Genomic DNA, 21753 nt, shown 5'->3' with positions numbered 1-21753 from the left:
CTGGGCCATTTCAGAGGGCAGTTAAGTCAACCACATTGCTGTGGGTCTGGAGTCACATGTAGGCCAGACCAGGTCAGGCAGCGGATTTCCTTCCCTTAAAGGCATTAGTGAACCAGATGGGTTTTTCCAACAATCGACAATGGTTTCATGGTCACCATTAGACTAGCTTTTAATTCCAGCTTTACTAATGGAATTCAAATTTCACCACCTACTGTGGTGGGATTCGAACACATGTCCTAGAGCCTCAGCTGAGGCATCTGGATTAATAGTCCAGTGACATTACCAATACGGCACTGCTTCCCAAACCATGTGCTGGGACCCAAGCACTGATCCTTGCGGTACCCTACTAGTCACAGCCTGCCAACCTGAGAATGATCTGTTTATTCCTACTCTCTGTTTTCTGTCAGTTAACCAATTCTCAATCCATGCCAGTATATTACCCCCAATCCCACGTACTCTAATTTTGCTTACTAACCTCTTGTGTGGGACCTTAGATAAAGCCTTCTGAAAGCCCTCTGGTTCCCCCTCATCTATTTTGCTGGTTACATGCTCAAAAAACTAACAGGTTTGTCAAACATGATGTCCCTTTCATAAATCCACGTTGACTTTGCCCAATCCTACCATTATTTGGGCGGCACAGTGGTTAGCACTCCAGCCTCCCAGCTCCAGCGACCCGGGTTCGGTTCTGGGTACTGCTTGTGCGGAGTTTGCAAGTTCTCCCTGTGACCACGTGGGTTTCCGCCGGGTGCTCCGGTTTCCTCCCACAGCCAAAGACTTACAGGTTGATAGGTAAATTGGCCACTGTACATTGCCCCTAGTGTAGGTTGGTTGTAGGAGGATTGAGGGAAGGTAGGGAATATGGGATTAATGTAGGATTAGTATAAATGGGTGGTTGATGGTTGGCACAGACACGGTGGGCTGAAGGGCCTGTTTCAGTGCTGTATCTCTCTATGACTCTATTTATTAAGTATCCAGTTATCACATCCATTATAATAGATTCTAGCATTTTCCCTACTACTGATGTCAGGCTAACAGGTCTGTGGTTCCCCGTTTTTTCTCTCCCTGCTTTCTTAAATAGTGGGGTTACATTTGCTGCCTTCAGGAACCGCTCCAGAATCTATAGAATATTGGAAGATGATCACCAACGCATCCACTATCTCTACAGCCATCTCTTTCAACACTCTGGGATGTAGATCATCGGGTCCAGGGAACTGACCAACTTTCAGTCCCAATAATTTCTCCAGTACAACATTTTTGTTTTTACTAATACTAATTTCTTTCACTTCCTCATTCTCACTAGTCCCTTGGTTCTTTAGTATTTCTGGGAGGTTTTTTGTATCTTCCTCTGTAAAGAAAGAGGCAAAGTATTTGTTTAATTTCTCTGCCATTTCTTTATTCACAATTATAAATTCCCCAGTCTCCGTCTGTAATGGGCCCACATTTGTCTTTGCTAATCTTTTCCTTTTTACATACCTACAGAAGCTTTTACAGTCTGTTTTTATGTTTCTTGCTAGTTTACTTTCATATTCTATTTTCTGTGTGTCTTGATCCTCCTATGCTGTATTCTAAAATGCTCCCAATCTACATTATTTGGGCAACTTTATAAGCCACATCCTTTGATTCTCATGCAATCTGTAACTTCTCTTGTTAACCATGGGTGGATCACTTTTCTTGCTAGGTTTTCGTGCCTCAAAAGGAATGTAAATTTCTTGTAAACCATGTATTAATTCTTTAAATGCTAGCCATTGTCTGTCTACCATCATACCGTTTAATTTATTTTCCCAATCTACCACAGCCAACTTGTCTCTCATGCCTTCATAGCTTCTTTTGTTTAGATTTAAGACCCTAGTTTCAGATTGAACTACATCAAACTTCAAGTAATATTCTATCATGTTATGGTAACTCTTCCCTAAAGGCTCCTTTACAATGATATTAATTAGCCTTTTCACATTGCACAATACCAGATCTGAAGCAGTCCATCCTCTAGTTGGTCCTCAACATTCTGTTCTAGAAAACCATCTCGTATACATTCCAGGAATTCGTCCTCAACAGCATTAGTGCTAGTTAGGTTTACCCAGTTTATATGTAGATTGAAGTTCCCACTTGATTTCTGTATTATCCTTGCCCCTCTTATTTCCTGATTTATACTGTGCCCTACATTACCATTACTGTTTGGTTGCATATAAGTAACTGCTACCAATGTTTGCTGCCCCTTGCTGTTTCTTAGCTCTACTCAAACCGATTCTACATCTTGATCTTTTGATCCAAGGTCCTCTCTCACTAATGTACTGATTTCATCCTTTATTAGCAGTGCTACCCCACCTCCTTTTCCTTTTTGCCTATCCTCCTAAATGTCCAATAACCTCGAACATTTAGTTCCCAGCCTTGGTCACTCTGCAGCCACATCTCCATAATGGCAATTAGATAATAACTGTTGACTTCTATTTGTGCTGTCAATTCATCTACCTTGTTGAGAATGCTGTGTGCCTTCAAATAGGGTACCTTTAAGTCTGTCTTTTTATTATTTTCACAACCTCTAGCCTTATCTGCTGTTGCAATCTTATGTTTATGTGCTCTGTCCCTTTCTGCCACACTCAGATTATCAATTCCTTTTTTGCTACATTACTCTAAAATAAAAGCATTGCTCAGTTGCCTTCTCCTCTCTCTAAATTAGCACTTGATCCCTTGCCCCCCACTATTTAGTTTAAAGCCCTCTCTACTGCCCTAGATATACGACTCACTAGAACACCGGTCCCAGCATGGTTCAGGTGAAGACCATCCCAGTGGTAAAGCTCTCATTTTCCTCAGTATTGGTGCCAGTGCCCCATGAATCGAAACCCACTTCTCCCATACCAATCTTTGAGCCACCCATTTAACTCACTAATCTTATTTACCCCATGTCAATTTGTTCGTGGCTCAGATAACAATAAAGATTATGAACTTTGAGGTTCTGCTTTTAGCCCCTAGCTGCTCACACTCCTTCAGCAGAATCTCTTTCTTAGTCCTACCTGTGTCATTGGTACCCAAGTGGACCACGACAACTGGATCCTCCCCCTCCCACTGCAAGTTCCTCTCTAGCCACGAGCAGATGTCCCGAACCCTGGCACCGGGCAGGCAACACATTCTTCTGGACTGTCGCTCTTTGCTGCAGAGAACTGTGTCTATCCCCCTGACTATACTGTCCCCTACTACCACTACATTCCCATTAACCCACCCAACTTGAATGGCTTCCTGTGCTATGGTCAGTTTGCTCATCCACTCTTCAGCCCTCGCTCTCATCCATACAAGCCAAAAGAAACTGAAACCTGTTGGACAATTGCAAGGGCAGAGGCTCCTCCACTTCTGTCTTCTCGATCCCCATACCTGCCTCACTTGCAGTCACACCCTCCTATCCCCGACCAAATCAGAAGATGGACTGGCTGTTGGTAAAAAGTGTCTGCCTTCTGGAATAAAGACTGTAAAATAGCTCCCTCTGTTGTCAGAATGGCTAAAGGCACCAGATGGTGTCACACAAATATACAGACCACCATCAGCACCAAAAGTTTAATATAGAAGAGTGTCTCTAGGAGGACCAGGATCTTCAAATCCCACTTTGCACTGCTGGAAGGACAGGGATAATCCAACTGATCTGAAGTCTGCTCATGTAATGCTGTTAATGATGTTTCTTTACACTGTCGTAATCTTCACATTTGGCCATTTCTTGTTAAACATGAGAGTATAATTCAATTTTGAAGTTTTTCTTTCAAATGTATCACTTGATGTTGGCGTCACTGGCAAGGCACGTATTTATTGTCCATCTCTAATTGCCCTTGTGAAGGTGGTGGTGAGCTTCCTTTTTGGATACAACTGAGTGGTTGAGAGTTAACCACATTGCTGTGATCCTAGAGTCACATATAGGCAAGACTGAGTAAGGACAGTAGATTTGCTTCCGAGTGAACCAGGTAGGTTTTTATGACCATAAAGTAATTTCATGATCACCATTACAGAGACTAGTCTTTTATTCCAGATTTATTTATTTAACTGAATTTAAATTTCCCATCATGGCAGCCAGGAAACAAACTGAATTAATTAAATAAATCTGAATAAAAGACTAGTCTCAGTAATGATGACTATGAAACTACCGATTATCTTAAGAATCTAACTGGTTCGTTAATGCTCTTTCCAGATGGAAATCTGCCGTCCTACTTGGTCTGACCTATATGTGTCTCCAGACCCACAGCAAAGTGGTTGACTCTCAGCCACTCAGTTATATTCAAGTAGGTGGCTCATCACCACTTTCACAAGGGCAATTAGAGATGGTCAATAAATGCTGGCCTTGCCAGCGACGTCCACATCCTGCAAATGAATAAAGAAAGAAAAGGCTTGATCAACCTATATGCTGAGCTCAGACCTTGCCGCGCCCCGAGCCAAGCTGTTCCAGTACAGCTACAACACTGGCATCTACCCGGTAATGTGGACAATTACCCAGGTATGACCTGTGCACAAAAAGCAGGACAAGTCCAACCCGGCCAATTACTGCCCCATCAGTCTACTCTCAATCGTCAGTAAAGTCATACAAGGTGCGTCAACAGTGCTATCAAGTGCCACTTGCTTAGCAACAGCCTGCTCAGTGACGCTCAGTTTGGGGTCCGCCAGGGCAACTCAGTTTCTGACCTCATTACAGCCTTGGTTCAAACATGGACAAAAGAGCTCAGTGACTGCCCTTGACATCAAGGCAGCATTTGACCAAGTATGGCATCAAGCAGCCCTAGCAAAACTGGAGTCAATGGGAATCAGGGGGAAAACTCTCCGCTGATTGGAGTCATTGTTGTACTGCAGGGAAATACAGCAGCTAATTTGCACACACAAAGGTCCTGCAATGAGAAAAATGGGCAGAATTGTTTCTAATGATATAAAAAGAAAGTGCTTTGAGGGATAAGTATTGGCCAAGAAACCATGGGGAATTCACCTGCTCTTCCTCAAATAGTTTTACGGGATCTTTCTCATCCATCTGAGGGAAAATAGCGCATCAGTTTAACATCTCATCCGAAAGACTGCACCTCCAACAGTGCAGCACATCCCCAATACTTCACTGCCAGCCCATATCACGTATTTGAGTCTCTAGAGTGGGGCTTGAACCCAAGACCTTCTGGCCTGGAGGACAAAATTGTTATCCGCTGAGCCATGGCTGACACCTTGACTCGTGGGTGGCATGTGGGTAAGGTACTGGTTGACAGTGATGGCCTGTAGAACTCCAGCAAGAAGTCACCTTCCCTCCCCACCAGTAACCTGCAACGTTCCAAGTTCACAACAGAAACAAACTCACATCTAAGAGCGTGCTGGATTCCATGTTGAAAGTCTGTCCTGACAGTAGGTTCTGTAGGTTATCCAAACTCGAATCAATTCTATCCAAGTGATTGTAGATATCATTTCTACACAAGGAAAGAAAAGGACAAGTAATTCTCCAATTTAAATATTTTTAATGTATGCCATTTTCTGTTTCATGGTCCTCGATACATTTACTGCATCGCTCTCCTCACCTTTTCAAAAGAATTCCAGGAGAAAAAATACGCGAAGTCTGAATTAAAAAATGAACACAAGAGCTGTCCCGCAAATGTGGCAATAACTCCTACTTTCGTGCACAATAAAGCTGTGGCTAAGGGTGAGAGTTTGAGCTGTTTACTAGGTTCTCGCCCTGCTCCTCGCTCTTCCAGGGAGCAGCCTGATTCCTGCTGGGTAAGTTGCTGCTTCTTGTGTGTGTCAGCACAGCCGAGACTGGGAACTCAACAGGTGGTGGAAATTGACCTCATGTCCCAAACTGCTCCACACGCAGGTGTCTTAGCATACAGCAGCACCCACACTAAAAGTGGCCAGTTCAAACCGATTTAATTAATGCAAATTTTGTATATAAATATTGACTGAATATATGCATTTCTTGCATTTATGAGGTCAGCGCCATGCTAAACTCCCTTGAATCCCACAAGGAGGTCACTATCCACCTGGCTTTGTATCTGTGCCCTGTTCAGTTGCATAGAATGTTTGGAGTTAGGTCTTGTCAGTACCTGCCACTAACTAGAAACAATAATCCCCTAAATCTCAACAGAATCACTGGAGAGAATGAAACCATGCAGAGACAGACTCAGAGACAAAGAAACACACTGGGACAGTGAGAGAGAGCGAGAGCGAGAGCCACACATACACATTAAGGAACAGACATACACACACAAAGCAAGGAATGAGATTTGTGATGCGATATAGAAGACTGCAGTTGGAGAGAGGGATACAAATATACTTCCCTTCCCCTGCTCCCGCAGCTCTGTTGAGTTTCCACAATCTCAAGAGTGGAGCCCTGATGATTACTGACTCAGGTAGAAGTCAGAAGGTAACAGGTAGTCAGCTCTCAGCTGGGGTCTGACTCGGGCACACCAAGAGGGTAGAGGAAGAAAAACTGTTACAGGAGGTAGGGAAGTTTTTTTTTATTCATTCATGGGATGTGGGTGTCGCTGGCCAGGCCAGCTATTATTGTCCATCCCTAGTTGCCCTTGAGAAGGTGGTGGTGAGCTGCCTTCTTGAACCGCTGCAGTCCATGTGAGGTCGGTACACCCACAGTGCTGTTAGGGATGGAGTTCCAGGATTTTGATCCAGCGACAGTGAGGGAACGGCGATAAAGTTCCAAGTCAGGATGGTGTGTGACTTGGAGGGGAACTTGCAGGTGGTGGTGGTGTTCCCATGCATCTTCTGCCCTTGTCCTTCGAAGTGGTAGAGGTCGCGGGTTTGGAAGGTGCTGTCTAAGGAGCCTTGGTGCGTTGCTGCAGTGCATCTTGAAGATGGTACACACTGCTGCCGCTGCGCGTTGGTGGTAGAAGGAGTGAATGTTTGTGCATGGGGTGCCAATCAAGCGGGCTGCTTTGTCCTGGATGGTATTGAGGTTCTTGAGTGTTGCTGGAGCTGTACTCATCCACACAAGTGGAGAGTATTCCAACACACTCCTGTAGATCTTGTAGATGGTGGACAGGCCTTGGGGAGTCAGGAGGTGAGTTACTCACCACAGGACTCCTAGCCTCTGACCTGCTCTTGTAGCCACGGTATTTATGTGGCTACTCCAGTTCAGTTTCTGGTCAATGGTTACACCCCCCAGGATGTTAATAGTGGGGGATTCAGTGATTGTAATGCCATTGAATGTCAAGGGGAGATGATTAGATTCACTCTTGTTGGAGATGGTCATTGCCTGGCACTTGTGTGGTGCGAATGTTACTTGCCACTTCTCAGCCCAAGCCTGGATATTGTCCAGGTCTTGCTGCATGTCTACACAGACTGCTTCAGTATCTGAGGAGTCACGAATGGTGCTGAACATTGTGCAATCATCAGCGAACATCCCCACTTCTGACCTTATGATTGAAGGAAGGTCATTGATGAAGCAGCTGAAGATGGTTGGGCCTAGGACACAACCCTGAGGAACTCCTGCAGTGATGTCCTGGAGCTGAGATGATTGACCTCAAACAACCACAACCAGCGGTGAGTTTTCCCCGATTCCCGTTGACTTTAGTTTTGCTAGGGCTCCTTGATGCCATACTCAGTCAAATGCTGCCTTGATGTCATGGGCAGTCACTCTCACCTCACCTCTTGAGTACAGCTCTTTCGTCCAAGTTTGAACCAAGGCTGTAGTGAGGTCAGGAGCTGAGTGGCCCTGGCGGAACCCAAACTGAGCGTCACTGAGTAGGTTATTGCTAAGCAAGTGCCGCTTGATGGCACTGTTGATAACAACCTCCATCACTTGACTGATGATTGAGAGTAGAGTGATGGGGCGGTAATTGGCCGGGTTGGATTGAGCCTGCTTTTTGTGTACAGGACATACCTGGGTGTAATTTTCTACATTGCCGGATGGATGCCAGTGTTGTAGCTGTACTGGAACAGGTTGGCTAGGGGCGCGGCAAGTTCAAGAACACAGGCCTTCAGTACTATTGCCGGAATATTGTCAGGGCCCACAGCCTTTGCAGTACCCAGTGCCTTCAGTCATTTCTTGATATCACGTGGAGTGAATAGAATCGGCTGTGATGCTGGGGACTTCAGGAGGAGGCTGAGATGGATCATCAACTCGGCACTTCTGGCTGAAGATTGTTGCAAATGCTTCAGCCTCAGCTTTCGCACTGGGCTGGGCTCCCCCATCATTGAGGATGGGGATATTTGTGGAGCCACCTCCTCCAGTTAGTTGTTTAATTATCCACTACCATTCACGGCTGGATATGGCAGGACTGCAGTTCTTGGATCTGATCCGTTGCTTATGGGATCGCTTAGCTCTGTCTATCGCATGCTGCTTATGCGGTTTGGCATGCAAGTAGTCCTGGGTTGTAGCTTCACCAGGTTGACATCTCATTTTGAGGTATTCCTGGTGCTGCTCCTGGCATGCCCTTCTGCACTCTTCATTGAACCAGGGTTGCTCTCCTGGCTTGATGGTAATGGTGGAGTGGGGGATATGCCAGGCCAGGAGGTTACAGATTGTGGTCGAGTACAATTCTGCTGTTGCTGATGGTCCACAGTGCCTCATGGATGCCCAGTTTTGCATTGCTAGATCTGTTCGAAATCCATCCCATTTAGTACAGTGGTAATGCCACACAACATGATGGAGGGTATTCTCAATTTGAAGGCGGGACTTCGTCTCCACAAGGACTGTGTCGTGGTAACTCCTACCAAATCGGTCATGGACAGATGCATCTGCGGCAGGCAGATTGGTCATGACGAGGTCCAGTATGCTTTTCCATCTTGTTGGTTCCCTCACCACCTGCCGTATACCCAGTCTAGCAGCTATTTCCTTTAGGACTCTGTCAGCAGTGGTGCCACTGAGTCATCTTGGTGATGGACATTGAAGTCTCCCACCCAGTGCACATTCTATGCCCTTGCCACCCTCAGTGCTTCTTCCAAGTGCTGCTCAACACCACTTACCAGCTGAGGGAGGGTGGTAGGTGGTAAACAGCCGGCGGTTTCCTTGCCCATGTTTGACCTGATGCCATGAAACTTCATGGGGTCTGGAATCAATGTTGAGGACTCCCAGGGCAACTCCCTCCCGACTGTATACCACTGTGCCTCCACCTCTGCTGTGTCTGTCCTGCCAGGGAAGGTGATGGCAGTGTCTGGGACATTCTCTGTAAGGTACGATTCCTTGAGTATGACTACGTCAGGCTGTTGCTTGACTATTCCGTAGGACAGCTCTCCCAACTTTGGCACAAGCCCCCAGATGTTAGTAAGGAGAACTTTGCAGGGTCATCAGGGCTCAATTTGCCATTGTCGTTTCTGGTGCCTAGGTCAATGCTGGGTGGTCCGTCCGGTTTCATTAGTGCAGTGAAGTGCATGATAGCATACTAATTAGACACTTCTTTGGCCTCCTTATCTCGAGTGACAATGGGTAAGCGCCTGGAGGTGGTCAGTGGCATGTGGAGCAGCGCCTGGAGTGGCTATCAAGGCCAATTCTAGAGTGACAGGCTCTTCCACAGGTGCTGCAGAAAAATTTGTTTGTCGGGGCTGTTACACAGTTGGCTCTCCCATTGCGCTGAATCTAGACAAAGTGGGCTGAATAACCGTGTCTCACTTTGGATTTGTTTTAATCAAAAATGGATTGCCCTTATTTCACTTCTAATGGACTGGTTAGTGAAGGTGCTAAAAATATCAAACTCAGCTCAACAAATATCATACTGTGGCTCAGTAACACAGCATGACGTGCACTTAAACACCAAGCACTCCAGGGACCAGAGGGTGCAGTGTTTGATCTGCACTCAATTAAATGCTCTCAGCTGGGCAGCAAGAAGGGTGCACCAGGGTCTGGTTGAGTTGTGACAGAAATAAAGTAAGTTTGCCTGTATCCAAACAAATTTTGGTGCAAGATCATCCACCAAATTCTATCTGCATTTAACATTTTTAAGTCAACTAATGACAAAAGCTCGAGCAACTTGAAAAGGGAATCTTCTATCAAGAACAATACCAGAACAAATCTACACCTGATTATTACCCATTGTTCCGTGATAGAGAGGGAGACATGAACAGCTGGCAGAGCCCACTGAACTGTACCCTAGCAAAGCTCTGGAAATGAGGGAGGGAAAAATCACTGGCTAATGAATCCATTGGCTAATGATCATGAGGGATCAGGAGGTGGTAGAAAGGGGAAAACTGTTCCCATTGGTGGAAGGATCGAGTGTAAGAGGACACAGAATTAAGGTAATTGGCAAAAGAAGCAATAGCGATATAAGGAAAAACCATGAACTGAGTGGTTCGGATCTGGAATGCACTGCCTGTTCAATCAAGGCATTCAATTGGAAATTGAATTGTTACCAGAAAAGGAAGAATGTGAAGGGCTATGGGGAGAAGGCCAGGGAGTGGCACTAGGTAAATTGCTCTTTTGGAGAGCCGGCACAGACATATAAGGCCGAATGGCCTCCTTCTGCGCTGTAACAATTCTGTAATATAAAGAAGAAGAAAACCTCAAGGCACCTTAAAGTTATGGGGCTGCCAGTGGCATCACTTCCACTAATGTTCGGGAGAGGACAGATTCCACGTCAGACACCTAGCCCTCAAAGCTGCATTGAGGAGATAGGTAACTGAAAGGAACGGCATGGGGAAATAGTGTGCAGTGTGGGGATGAAACGCTGCCTGGGCAGATTGAGAAAGGGGAGCAGACTGCCCTGACCAGCTACTGTCCCTTTTATTCCATGTGCTATAACCTTTCTCAAGTCTGTTGTGTGGCACTTTATCAAATGCCTTTTGGAAGTCCATGTACACCACATCAAAAGCATTGCCCTCATTAACCCTCTCTGTTACCCCTTCAAAAAACTCCAGCAAATTAGTTAAACACAATTTTCCCTCAACAAATCTGTGCTGGCTTTCCTTAAATAACCTGCATTTATCTAAGTGACTATTAATTTTGTCCCAAATTATCATTTCTAGAAGCTTCCCCACCACCAAAGTGAAACTGATTGGCCTGTAGTTTCTGGACTTATCTTCACACCCTTTTTTGATCAAGAGTGTAACATTTGCAATTCTCCAGTCCTCTGGCACCACCCACGTCTAAGGAAGACTGGAAAATTAAGGTCAGTGCTTCCACAATGTCCACTCTCATTTCCCTCAGTATCCTTGGATGCATCTCATCCGGTCCTGGTGCCACAGAATCGTTATAGTGCAGAACAATAACACAAGACAAAGAAGTAGAAGTAGACCATATGGTCCATCGAGTCTGCTCAGGAGGCCATGCGGCCCATTGTGTCCACATTGGCTCTCGGAAAGCGTTCTCAGGCAGCGCATTCCAGACCTTAACCACTCGCTGTGAGAACAGGTTTTTCCTCATGTCACTTTTGCTTCTCTTACCAAATACTTTAAATCTGTGCCCTCTCATTCTTGTGCTTTATCAACTTTAAGTATAGTCAGCGTATCTAACACCTCCTCCTTAACAATTTAAAATCCTTCTAGTCTATTAATTACCTCCTTGCACCGTGACCTGGGTCATATCTTTTTCCTTGCTGAAGACAGATGCAAAGTCTTCATTTAATACCTCAGCTATGTCTCCTGCCTCCTTGCATAAATTCCCCTTTTTAATCTTTAATCTGCCCCACTCCTCTTTTTACCATTTAAATGCTTATAGAAGACTTTGGGATTGCCTTTTATATTCACTGCCTGTCTCTTTTCATGGTCTCTCTTTGCTTCTCTTATTTGCTTTTTCACTTACCCTCTGAACCTTCTACATTCAACCTTCTGTTGCATTATCTACCTATTATCGCTCCATAAATACATTGTTTCAGAGGTGGAAACACAATTAAAATTATTTTACTGCAGATCTCAGCCCACAAATACATCCTCCCTAAAGAATTAGCATTAGGTTATTGTTCGGTGTGTGCGCGAATTCCAATTCAGCACATTTGAAAAAAAACTAATCAAAAAGATTCCCCTTTCAGCACCTGCTCCTCGAATGCACATTCTTCCAGTCAATGATGGTGGACAAGAAATGTCTGTCACTGTCTCAAGTAAGCAACACTGGATGCATCTTTCCTCATCTCCCACCTTCACCAAAGAGCTGTCTAGCATCAAACAGACGCACAGAGTTGCTGATTGACAATGTAAATGGTCTCAGCTGAGGGGGCAATCACAGTGCACCACCTTCCCTCTCCACGCCCTTCATCTGAAAAGATTCCATCAGGGCGCTGGGCTTCTTGACTTTGCCACTTTCATCAGATATTTAAATAAAAGAGAAAATTGCATAAAATGCATTTGATTACCCGAAATAGAAAAGCCTGGAAATTCACAGCAGTAACCTAAACAGACAGGCCATCACTTCAGGTATTATTTAGTATACAGCGATGAGCGTCTCCACCCAGTACGCCAATCTGCTTGCTCTCTTTCAGCATTTTCCACTTTATTTTGGATAATTCAAATCTATTTAGCCAGATTTCTTCACACTTGCTGTGAATAAAGTTGCTGCAGGGAATGAATCAAATTCTGAAGCATCAAATTCTAAACTCGTGGGAAAATGTAAATGAATCCAACCCATGGTGCGGCACAGTGGCGCAGTGGTTAGCACCGCAGCCTCACAGCTCCAGCAACCTGAGTTCGGTTCTGGGTACTGCCTGTGCGGAGTTTGCAAGTTCTCTCTGTGACCGAGTGGGTTTCCGTCGGGTGCTCCGGTTTCCTCCCACAGCCAAAGACTTGCAGACTGATAGGTAAATTGGCCATTGTAAATTGCCCCTAGTGTAGGTAGGTGATAGGAGAATTGAGGGAAGGTGGAGATGTGGTAGGGAATATGGGATTAATGTAGTATTAGTATAACTGGCTGGTTGACCGTCTGCACAGACTTGGTGGGCCGAAGGGCCTGTTTCGGTGCTGTATCGCTCTATGACAAAACAGCTGACAGACTGCACTGGGTACAAAATACCCACACTTCACCCAGAGAGCAGAACTAGTCACTGCCAGGTATAAAATACAACATCCAGGGCACGGCCGGTCACTGCCAGGTTTAAATGTCAGATCACACCCAGAGGGCAGAAGGTGGCAATGGAAACAATACACTCACCACACTTTGGGGGAGGGAAGCACATGCTGGCGCTGCATACATACAAATGTTCCAATCTGGCCAGAGTACATCATTTTTAAAGTAAAAATTAAAATGGTTTTGGTGGAGGTTATCCCAGATTCATGGAAACATATGTGGATCAGCACATGTTAAAGTCTGTTTCCTGCATCCCTGGCTCTTTCAGTGACCTAACCAACATTCAGCCCCTCAATGAGCAGAGTTAAAAACAGGGGCATTCATCTTGTGGCTCCCAGCAGCACCTTGCTGTAGCTGCTATATGACAGTGAGCACACTTGAAAAGTAACTTGTGTGAAACGTTTGATTGTGATGAAGCATTTATTTAAACCAAAATTCTTTCTGCCTCAAGACATCACCAACAATGTTTCCTATGTCTAATGATTAGTGTGAATGGAGGAAGGTGACAGGGAAGCGCTTGGAGGTTGCTCAATCACCAGGTCCAGTGGCAAATCACACCACACCAGCCTATGGATACAGCACCACAGGGTGACTGTACGGAAAGCGCACTATGAGGAGAGCAGTCAGAATACACTAAACACAAACAAGTAGTACAGGGTTTTGTAGAATATTAACACCTTTGAAAAATATCTACAACACAGGAAATCTTCCTTTTCCCTTCATAATATATCACCATTAGAAGTTGGAAAATATTCCATATTGCTCTCAATGGTATCACCGAAATTTTCACACCATCTCCCTCGACACTCAGCAGTTTAATTAAAAATGTTGTTCTCTGAGTGCCTGTGGAAACTTCACTGAAGTGAAGCACCAGCAGTTATAGGTGTGTCAATGGTGCAGCAATGGGATGATGAATAGAGGGAGGTCACTGGCTTTAATGCTATTCCCCTCCCGCCCCCCGCCACTCCACTGCAGTGGTAAATAAAATGTTCAAACAAGTGCAGCGATGATAGTCACCTCCAGTCTACTGTGCATTGGAGCCAAGGTGGACATTTTATATTAAGAGATTTACTTAAACCAAAAATCTTTCTGTCTCAAGACATCACCAACAATGTTTCCTATGTCTAATGCTTAGTGTGAACTGAGGAGGATGACAGGACAGCGCTTGGAGGTTGCTCAATCACCAGGTCGTGACAAATCACACCACACCGGCCTATGGATACAGCACCACAGGGTGACTGTACGGAGAGCGCGCTACGAGGAGAGCAGTCAGAATACACTAAACACAAACAAGTAGTACAGGGTTTTGTAGAATATTAACACATTTGAAAAAAAAAATCCACAACACGTTGCGCATACCAGGGAGACAGCAGTATAATATAAATGCTAACCCTATCAGTGCTCTGGGGTGAGTAGAAGAGGAAAGACTGGAGATAACACAATTGACCTCTGACATCTGCTGGGCTTGAATCAAACTGAAAGATAGAAACAGAAGGTCATGCTAGACACTACACTTTAGAGACAGCAGACAGCAGCAACCATTTCCCAAATCACGTCAACATTTTTTTGCACCACATCCAATCACTAGTGCAGCAATCTAGGTTTGAGGTTAAAAAAAGATATACAGTATATATTTACTTAAAGATTGCTTGAGGGGGTAATGCAAGAATGTCCAAGCCTTTTGACTGTGGGTTGCTTGGGTGATAACCTGGGACTTTATGGGCCACATGTAAATTTCAAATCCTTCTTTCCATTAATTTCCATACATCTCAGGCTGTTGATACTGACAGATCGTGGTCTCAGAGTTAAGGAGTACCCACCCAATGGGGCAACAGCACCAACAGAAGCCCTTTTCAAACCTCCAGGCCCACAGGACAAAAAGCAAGCAAGAAATACAAGTGCAAGCAGGACAGAGTTGCCTGTGCTTCATGCATTGGATGATTAGGGTTTGAGAGTTTGAAGCTGGGGAGAACTGTTGGAAGTGTTGACCCTCTTAGTATTTGGCAAAAGGGAGTAGTTTGAATGCTCCAGATTTGATATATCCCAGGTGTTGTATCTGTGGGTAATTACAAGATTGATTATTGAGTTTAAATAAGCAAGTGATCAGGTCCTGTAACTGCTGACAGTTGTATTCTTGGAGTTGAGTGTCAAACTGCACAGAGATCAGTGCGCAGATTGGCAAGCTTAACATGAATGAGCATGGATTTATAAACAAGTTGAGATATAACTTTAGTGGGATGTCAGGCTGCCAGTCATGTTGAAGAGCATACCACAGTTGTTTAAGAGGTAGAAACAAAAGAAAGGCACAGGGTATGACTGCACATGGGACAAGATGCACTGGTTAAAAAAAAATTCAGTGCAAAGTTGCAATTTTATTATTCTTTGGCACATAATAAATTTGTGTTATATACATCTCCTTATACTTAGCTAAGATAGTGGTACAGCATCTACCAATGCAGTTATGCCTCATTTTCCCCAGAACAGATGACTCTCTAAACCATGTTTTCTGAAGAGAGCAGAAAGAAGCAACACACTTCTTGTTGATGATGTTCTAATGTAAAGTGGGGAAATTCTGCAGATTTGAGGCTCGCTTTTCTTGTGGATCATAGTGAAGCCCTGCTTAAAGCAAATACGCAAAATCAAATTCATAGAATCATACAACACAGGAGGCGATTCAGCCCATCAGGCCCGTGCTGGCTCTTTGAAAGAGCTGTCCAATTTCTCCTACTTCCTTGCTCTTTCCTCGTAGTCCTTCTGGTATTTTTCCTTCATGTATTTATCTAATTCCCTTTTGAAAATTATTATTGAATCTGCTTCCACCACCTTTTTGGGCTGTACATTCCAGATCACAACAACTCACTGCATAAAAAAAAATGATTCACCATGTCGCCTCTGGTTCTTTTGCCAATCAGTTAAATCAGTATGCTCCGGTTACTGACTCTTGCACCATTTGAAACACTTTCTCCTAATTTACTCTCAAAGGTGTTCAAAATCATGAAGCTTTTATCAAATCTCCTCTTAAACTTCTTGGCTCGAAGGAGAACCTCCTCAGTTTCTCCACATAACTGAAGCCCAACATCCCTGGTACCATTTCAGTAAATCTCTTCTGCATCCTCTCCAAGGCCTTGACATCCTGCTTAGAGTGTGATGCCTAGAATTGAACACAATACTCCAGCTGAGATCTAACCACTGTGTTATAAAAGTGAAGTATAACTTCCTTCTTTTAGTACTCCATTCTATTAATTAAGCCAAGGATCCCCTTTATCTTCAAAAACCCAACTTTCTCGATTTGTCCTGCCACCTTCAAAGATTTGTGTACCCAGTGGTCTCTCTGTTCCTGCACCAATTCCCTCCCCATTGCCAATTAGTTGAAGATCTGAGGCCTCCAGTATTCCTCACTAAGCTCAAGTGGTTCCTCGTACTCCACGCAAATTTAGGACTTATGTTGGGAATTTCTGCAGAGAGAGATCATAGGAACAGGGGGAGGCCATTCAGCCCTCGAGCCTGATCTGCCATTCAATTAGATCATACCTGATCCATATCTAAACTCCATCTACCTGCCTTGATTCTATAACCCTTAATACTCTTGCATAACAAAATTCTATCAATCTCAGTTTAAAATTTTTTTTTTTACTGAACCCCAGCCTGGAGGAGGAGTGTTCCAGATTTCCACTACCTTGTATATAAACAAAAAATGCTTCCTGACATCACCCCGAACAGCCTAGCTCTAAATTTAAGGTTTTGGCTACAGGTGAGGTCCCAGAGGACTGGAGAATAGCCAATGTTGTTTCTTTGTTTAAGAAGGGTAGCAAGGCTAATCCAGGAAATTATATGCCGGTGAGCCTTACGTCAGTGGTAGGGAAATTATTGGAGAGGATACTTCGGGACAGGATTTACTCCCGTTTGGAAACAAACAAACTTATTAGCGAGAGGCAGCATGGTTTTGTGAAGGGGAGGTCGTGTCTTACTAATTTGATTGAGTTTTTTGAGGAAGTGACGTAGATGATTGATGAAGGAAGGGCAGTGGATGTTATCTATATGGACTTCAGTAAAGCCTTTGACAAGGTCCCTCATGGCAGACAGGTACAAAAGGTGAAGTCACACGGGATCAGAGGTGAGCTGGCAAGATGGATACAGAACTGGCTCGGTCATAGAAGACAGAGGGTAGCAGTGGAAGGGTACTTTTCTGAATGGAGGGATGTGACTAGTGGTGTTCCGCAGGGATCAGTGCTGGGACCTTTGCTGTTTGTAGTATATATAAATGATTTGGAGGAAAATGTAGCTGGTCTGATTAGTAGGTTTGCGGACGACACAAAGGTTGGTGGAGTTGCGGATAGTGGTGAGGATTGTCAGAGGATACAGCAGGATGTAGATCGGTTGGAGACTTGGGCGGAGAAATGGCAGAAATAGTTTAATCCGGACAAATGTGAGGTAATGCATTTTGGAAGGTCTAATGCAGGTGGGAAGTATACAGTAAATGGCAGAACCATTAGGAGTATTGACAGGCAGAGAGAGCTGGGCGTACAGGTCACTGAAAGTGGCAACGCAGGTGGATAAGGTAGTCAAGAAGGCATACGGCATACTTGCCTTCATCGGTCGGGGCATAGAGTTTTGGCAAGTCATGCTGCAGCTGTACAGAACTTTAGTTAGGCCACACTTAGAATATTGCGTGCAATTCTGGTCGCCACACTACCAGAAGGACGTGGAGGCTTTGGAGAGGGTACAGAGGAGGTTTACCAGGATGTTGCCTGTTCTGGAGGGCATTAGCAATGAGGAGAGGTTGGATAAACTCGGATTGTTTTCACTGGAACGACGGAGGTGGAGGGGTGACATGATAGAGGTTTACAAAGTTATGAGCGGCATGGACAGAGTGGATAGTCAGAAGCTTTTTCCCAGGGTGGAAGAGTCAGTTACTGGGGGACATAGGTTTAAGGTGCGAGGGGCAAAGTTTAGAGGGGATGTGCGAGGCAAGTTCTTTACACAGAGGGTGGTGAGTGCCTGGAACTTGGTGCCGGGGGAGGTGGTGGAAGCAGGTACGATAATGACGTTTAAGAGGCATCTTGACAAATACATGAATAGGATGGGAATAGAGGGATACGGACCCCAGAAGTGCAGAAGGTTTTAGTTTAGGCAGGCTTCAAGATCGGCGCAGGCTTGGAGGGCCGAATGGCCTGTTCCTGTGCTATACTGTTCTTTGTTTTGCCCCCTGACTAGAGGAAATAGTTTCGGTTTACCTAGAAAGTGTATTATCTGAAACGCTTTAATTAGATCACCTGAGTCATAGTGAATGGTTGCTTTTCAAACTGGAGGATGGTAGACAGTGGTGTTCCCCAAAGGGTTAGTGCTGGAACCAGCTCTGCTTTTATTGATAAGACAAATGTCTTAGATGTTAAAATACAGATTAAAACCTCAAAATTTGCTGACATCAAACTTGGAGCTGCAGCAAACAGGACCCTTTTTTTTAAAAAAGTTCTTTCATGGAATGTGGGCGTCACTTGCAAAGCCAGCATTTTTTGACTATCCCTAATTGCCCTCGACACCCGAGTGGCTTGTCAGGCCATTTCAGAGGGCAGTTAAGAGTCAACCACATTGCTGAGAGTCTGCAGTCACAAGCAGGCCAGACCAGGTAAGGACAGATTTCCTTCCCTAAAGGACATGAATGAACCAAATGGGTTTTTACGACAATGGCACCATTACTAAAACTAGCTTTCAATTCCAGATTTTTAATTAATTGAATTTATATTCCACCAGTTGCCATGGTGGGATTTGAACCCATGTCCCCAGGGCATTACTCCAGTCCAGTGACATTCCCACAACGCCACTGTCTCCCCAAACATAGATATGCTAGCTGAATGGGCAGACAGGTGGCAGATGGAATTTAATACTGACAAATGTGAAGTGATGCATTTGGCAGAAGTAATAGGGAAAGGCATATACTTAATGGCACAGTTCTAAAGAACGTGCAGGAACAGAGGGACCTGGGCACTGATCTTTGAAAGTGGCAGTACATATTGAGAGAGTGGTTAGTAAAGCATATGGGATCTTGGGATTCATAAATAGAGACATTGAGTACAAAAGTAGGGAAGCTATGCCGAACCTTTATAAAGTTCTGGTTAGGTCCCAACTAGGGTATGGAGTCCAGTTATAGTCACCACACTTCAGGAAGGATGCGAGGGTCCTTGAGAGGGTGCAGAGAAGATTTACCAGAAGGTTCCAGGGATGAAGTATTGTAATTACAAGGTTAGGTTGAAAAAGTTGCGGCTGTTCTCCTTAGAACAAAGGAGATCGAGGGGAGATTTAATAGAAGTGTGCAAGATTAATGACAGGCTTAGATAAATTAGACAAGGAAAAGCTGTTCCCATTAACAAATGGTACAAGGATGAGGGACACAGATTAAAAGTTTTGGGCAGAAGATGTTAGGGGAATATGAAGAAGGACTTTTTTTTTTTATTAACCCAGCAGGTGGTAATGACCTGGAATTCGCTGCTCACAAGGGTGGTAGAAGCAAAGACGATCAATGACTTAAAGAGGAAACTGAATGGCCACCTGACCGAACCAGATTTGCACGGCTAAAGGGATCAAGCTGGGAGTGGGAATGACTGCATAGCTCTTTGGAAGCTGGCATGGACTCGTTGGGCTGAATGGCCTTCTTCTATGCCGTAAATGACTCTATGACCCCTTAATCTTCTCCATTCAAGGCAATAGATCAACATATAGAAAGTACTATTGGGCAGTGCAGTGGAGGTACAACACTAGAATTGTACACAATATTAACAGCACAATATCATCCTGCCTGTATGCCTCTATTCCCTTCTTCTTCATGCAAGCATCAAGCCTCCCATTAAATGAGTCAATGTTATGTGCTTCAAACACTTCATGTGGCAGCAAGTTCCACATTCTTGTGCGTTAAGAAATCCCTTCCAAATTCTTCATTTGATCGGTCAATGACTATCTTACATTTACGGCTTCTTGTTCTGGATTCACCAAGTGGAAACAATTTCTTCAAACCTACCCAATCAAACCCCTTCATCATTTGAAAGACCTCTATCAAGTCTCATCTTATCCAAGAAAAAGGGCCCCAGCTTCCTTAATCTTTGCCAATCACTGCACCCTCTCAACATCGTTCTAAGTCTTTTCTGCACTTTCTCCAATTTTTCAACATCTTTTACCGTAGTATAGAGAGCAAAACTGCAGAGTATTCCAAGTTGAGGGGTACAGTAGCATACTGGTTATGTTACGAGACAAGTAATCCAGAGGTCTAGACTAATGATCTGGAGACATGAGCTCAAATCCACCATGGGAACTGGGGAATTTAAGTTCAGTTTGGGGCGGCGCAGTGGTTAGCACCGCAGCCTCACAACTCCAGGGAACCGGGTTCAATTCTGGGTACTGCCTGTGTGGAGTTTGCAAGTTCTCCCTGTGACCGCTTGGGTTTCCGCTGGGTGCTCCGGTTTCCTCCCACTGCCAAAGACTTGCAGGTTGATAGGTAAATTGGCCGTTGTAAATTGCCCCTAGTGTAGGTAGGTGGTAGGGAATATGGGATTACTGTAGGGTTAGTATAAATGGGTGGTTGTTGGTCGGCACAGACTCGATGGGCCGAAGGGCCTGTTTCAGTGCTGTATCTCTAAATAAATAAATCAAACAGAAATAAAACATTAATATCAGTAATGGTGACCATGAAAAGACTGGATTGTCATAAAACCCATCTGGTTCACTAATGTTATTTAGGGAAGGAAATCTGCCATCTTCACCCAATCTGGCCTAGAAGTGACTCTAGATTCACAGTAATGTAGCTGACCCTTAGCTGCCCCCTCTGCGATGCCTTAGCAAGACACTCAGCTGTATTTAGGAATGTGGCTCACCACCAGCTTCGTGGGCAATGAATGCTAGCCTTGCCAGTGACACCCACGTTCCTTGAACAAATGAAAATAATTTTGGTCTAACTAAGGTTTGACAAAAATCTAACATTATCGCCCTGCTTTTGTATTTTATCCCTCCAGAAATTAGGCTGTTACTTTGCTTGCATTCTTTCTGGCCTTATCAACTTGCACTGTTCGGATTTGTCATTTATTTCCACATTTCTCTGCTTCCCTACCCCACGGAGTTTCTTACCTTGCAAGAAAAATTTGGGTCCTATGTGGAAAGGGAGGGTGGAAGAAAAATAGTTGATTCGCTCTGGGCAGATGAGCCAAGATGAAGTCAAGACCGTTACAAATCAGTAGCGATCTCCCAAATCAACTTCAAAGGTGCTGAAATCAAAAGAAGAAATGCTGGTAATACTCATCAGGTCTGGCAGCATCTGTGGAGAGAAGCAGAGTCAATGTTTCAGGTCAGTGACCCTTGTGATGAAGGGTAGCTGACCTGAAACGTTGACTCTGCTTCTCTCTCCACAGATGCTGCCAGACCTGATGAGTATTTCCAGCATTTCTTCTTTTTATTTTGGATTTCCAGCATCTGCAGTGTTGTGTTTTTATGCAAAGGTGCTGATCCTGGTTTCCAAAACTTTTCAATGCCATGATTATCTAAGCAGAGTACGACACAAAATTTGCTATGTATTTCAACTTCAAATGGTCGAGGGGTGATCTGAACGAGATACTTAATATGATTAAGGGACTCAACGGGGTAGATACTGAGAAACTAATTCCTCTGGTGGGGAATCCAGAACCTGAGGATTAAGAGTTAGGCCGTTTAGGAAGAAAACCAGGAAGCACTTTTTCCACAAAGGGTACTGGAAATTTGGAACTCTCTCCCAAAATCATCCAGTGCTTCATCAACATGTATGGTCAGCAAGTGCAATTATGGTCAGTTCATTG

The 21753-nt window shown here is 44.4% G+C and overlaps 1 protein-coding gene across 8 annotated transcripts in view; it reads right to left on the bottom strand.

Moving 5' to 3' along the window:
* hsf1 (heat shock transcription factor 1) overlaps positions 1-21753 on the bottom strand; it is a 151982-nt gene that overhangs the window by 24350 nt on the left and 105879 nt on the right. For 6 of the 8 annotated variants that reach the window (XM_068015866.1, XM_068015893.1, XM_068015907.1 and 3 more), the window contains 2 exons: positions 14332-14415; positions 5306-5411 (listed from right to left, as the gene is read on the bottom strand). In XM_068015866.1, the coding sequence (XP_067871967.1) occupies positions 5306-5411; positions 14332-14415 (190 nt within the window). The remainder of the gene's footprint in view (positions 1-5305; positions 5412-14331; positions 14416-21753) is intronic. The other 2 variants (XM_068015900.1, XM_068015914.1) reach the window with 1 other exon arrangement.

Source organism: Heterodontus francisci, chromosome 2 (assembly GCF_036365525.1).
Source record: "Heterodontus francisci isolate sHetFra1 chromosome 2, sHetFra1.hap1, whole genome shotgun sequence".
NCBI lineage: Eukaryota > Metazoa > Chordata > Chondrichthyes > Heterodontiformes > Heterodontidae > Heterodontus > Heterodontus francisci.
The sequence above is the reverse complement of the archived record's forward strand: the minus strand, read 5'-3'. Positions and strand labels throughout refer to the sequence as shown.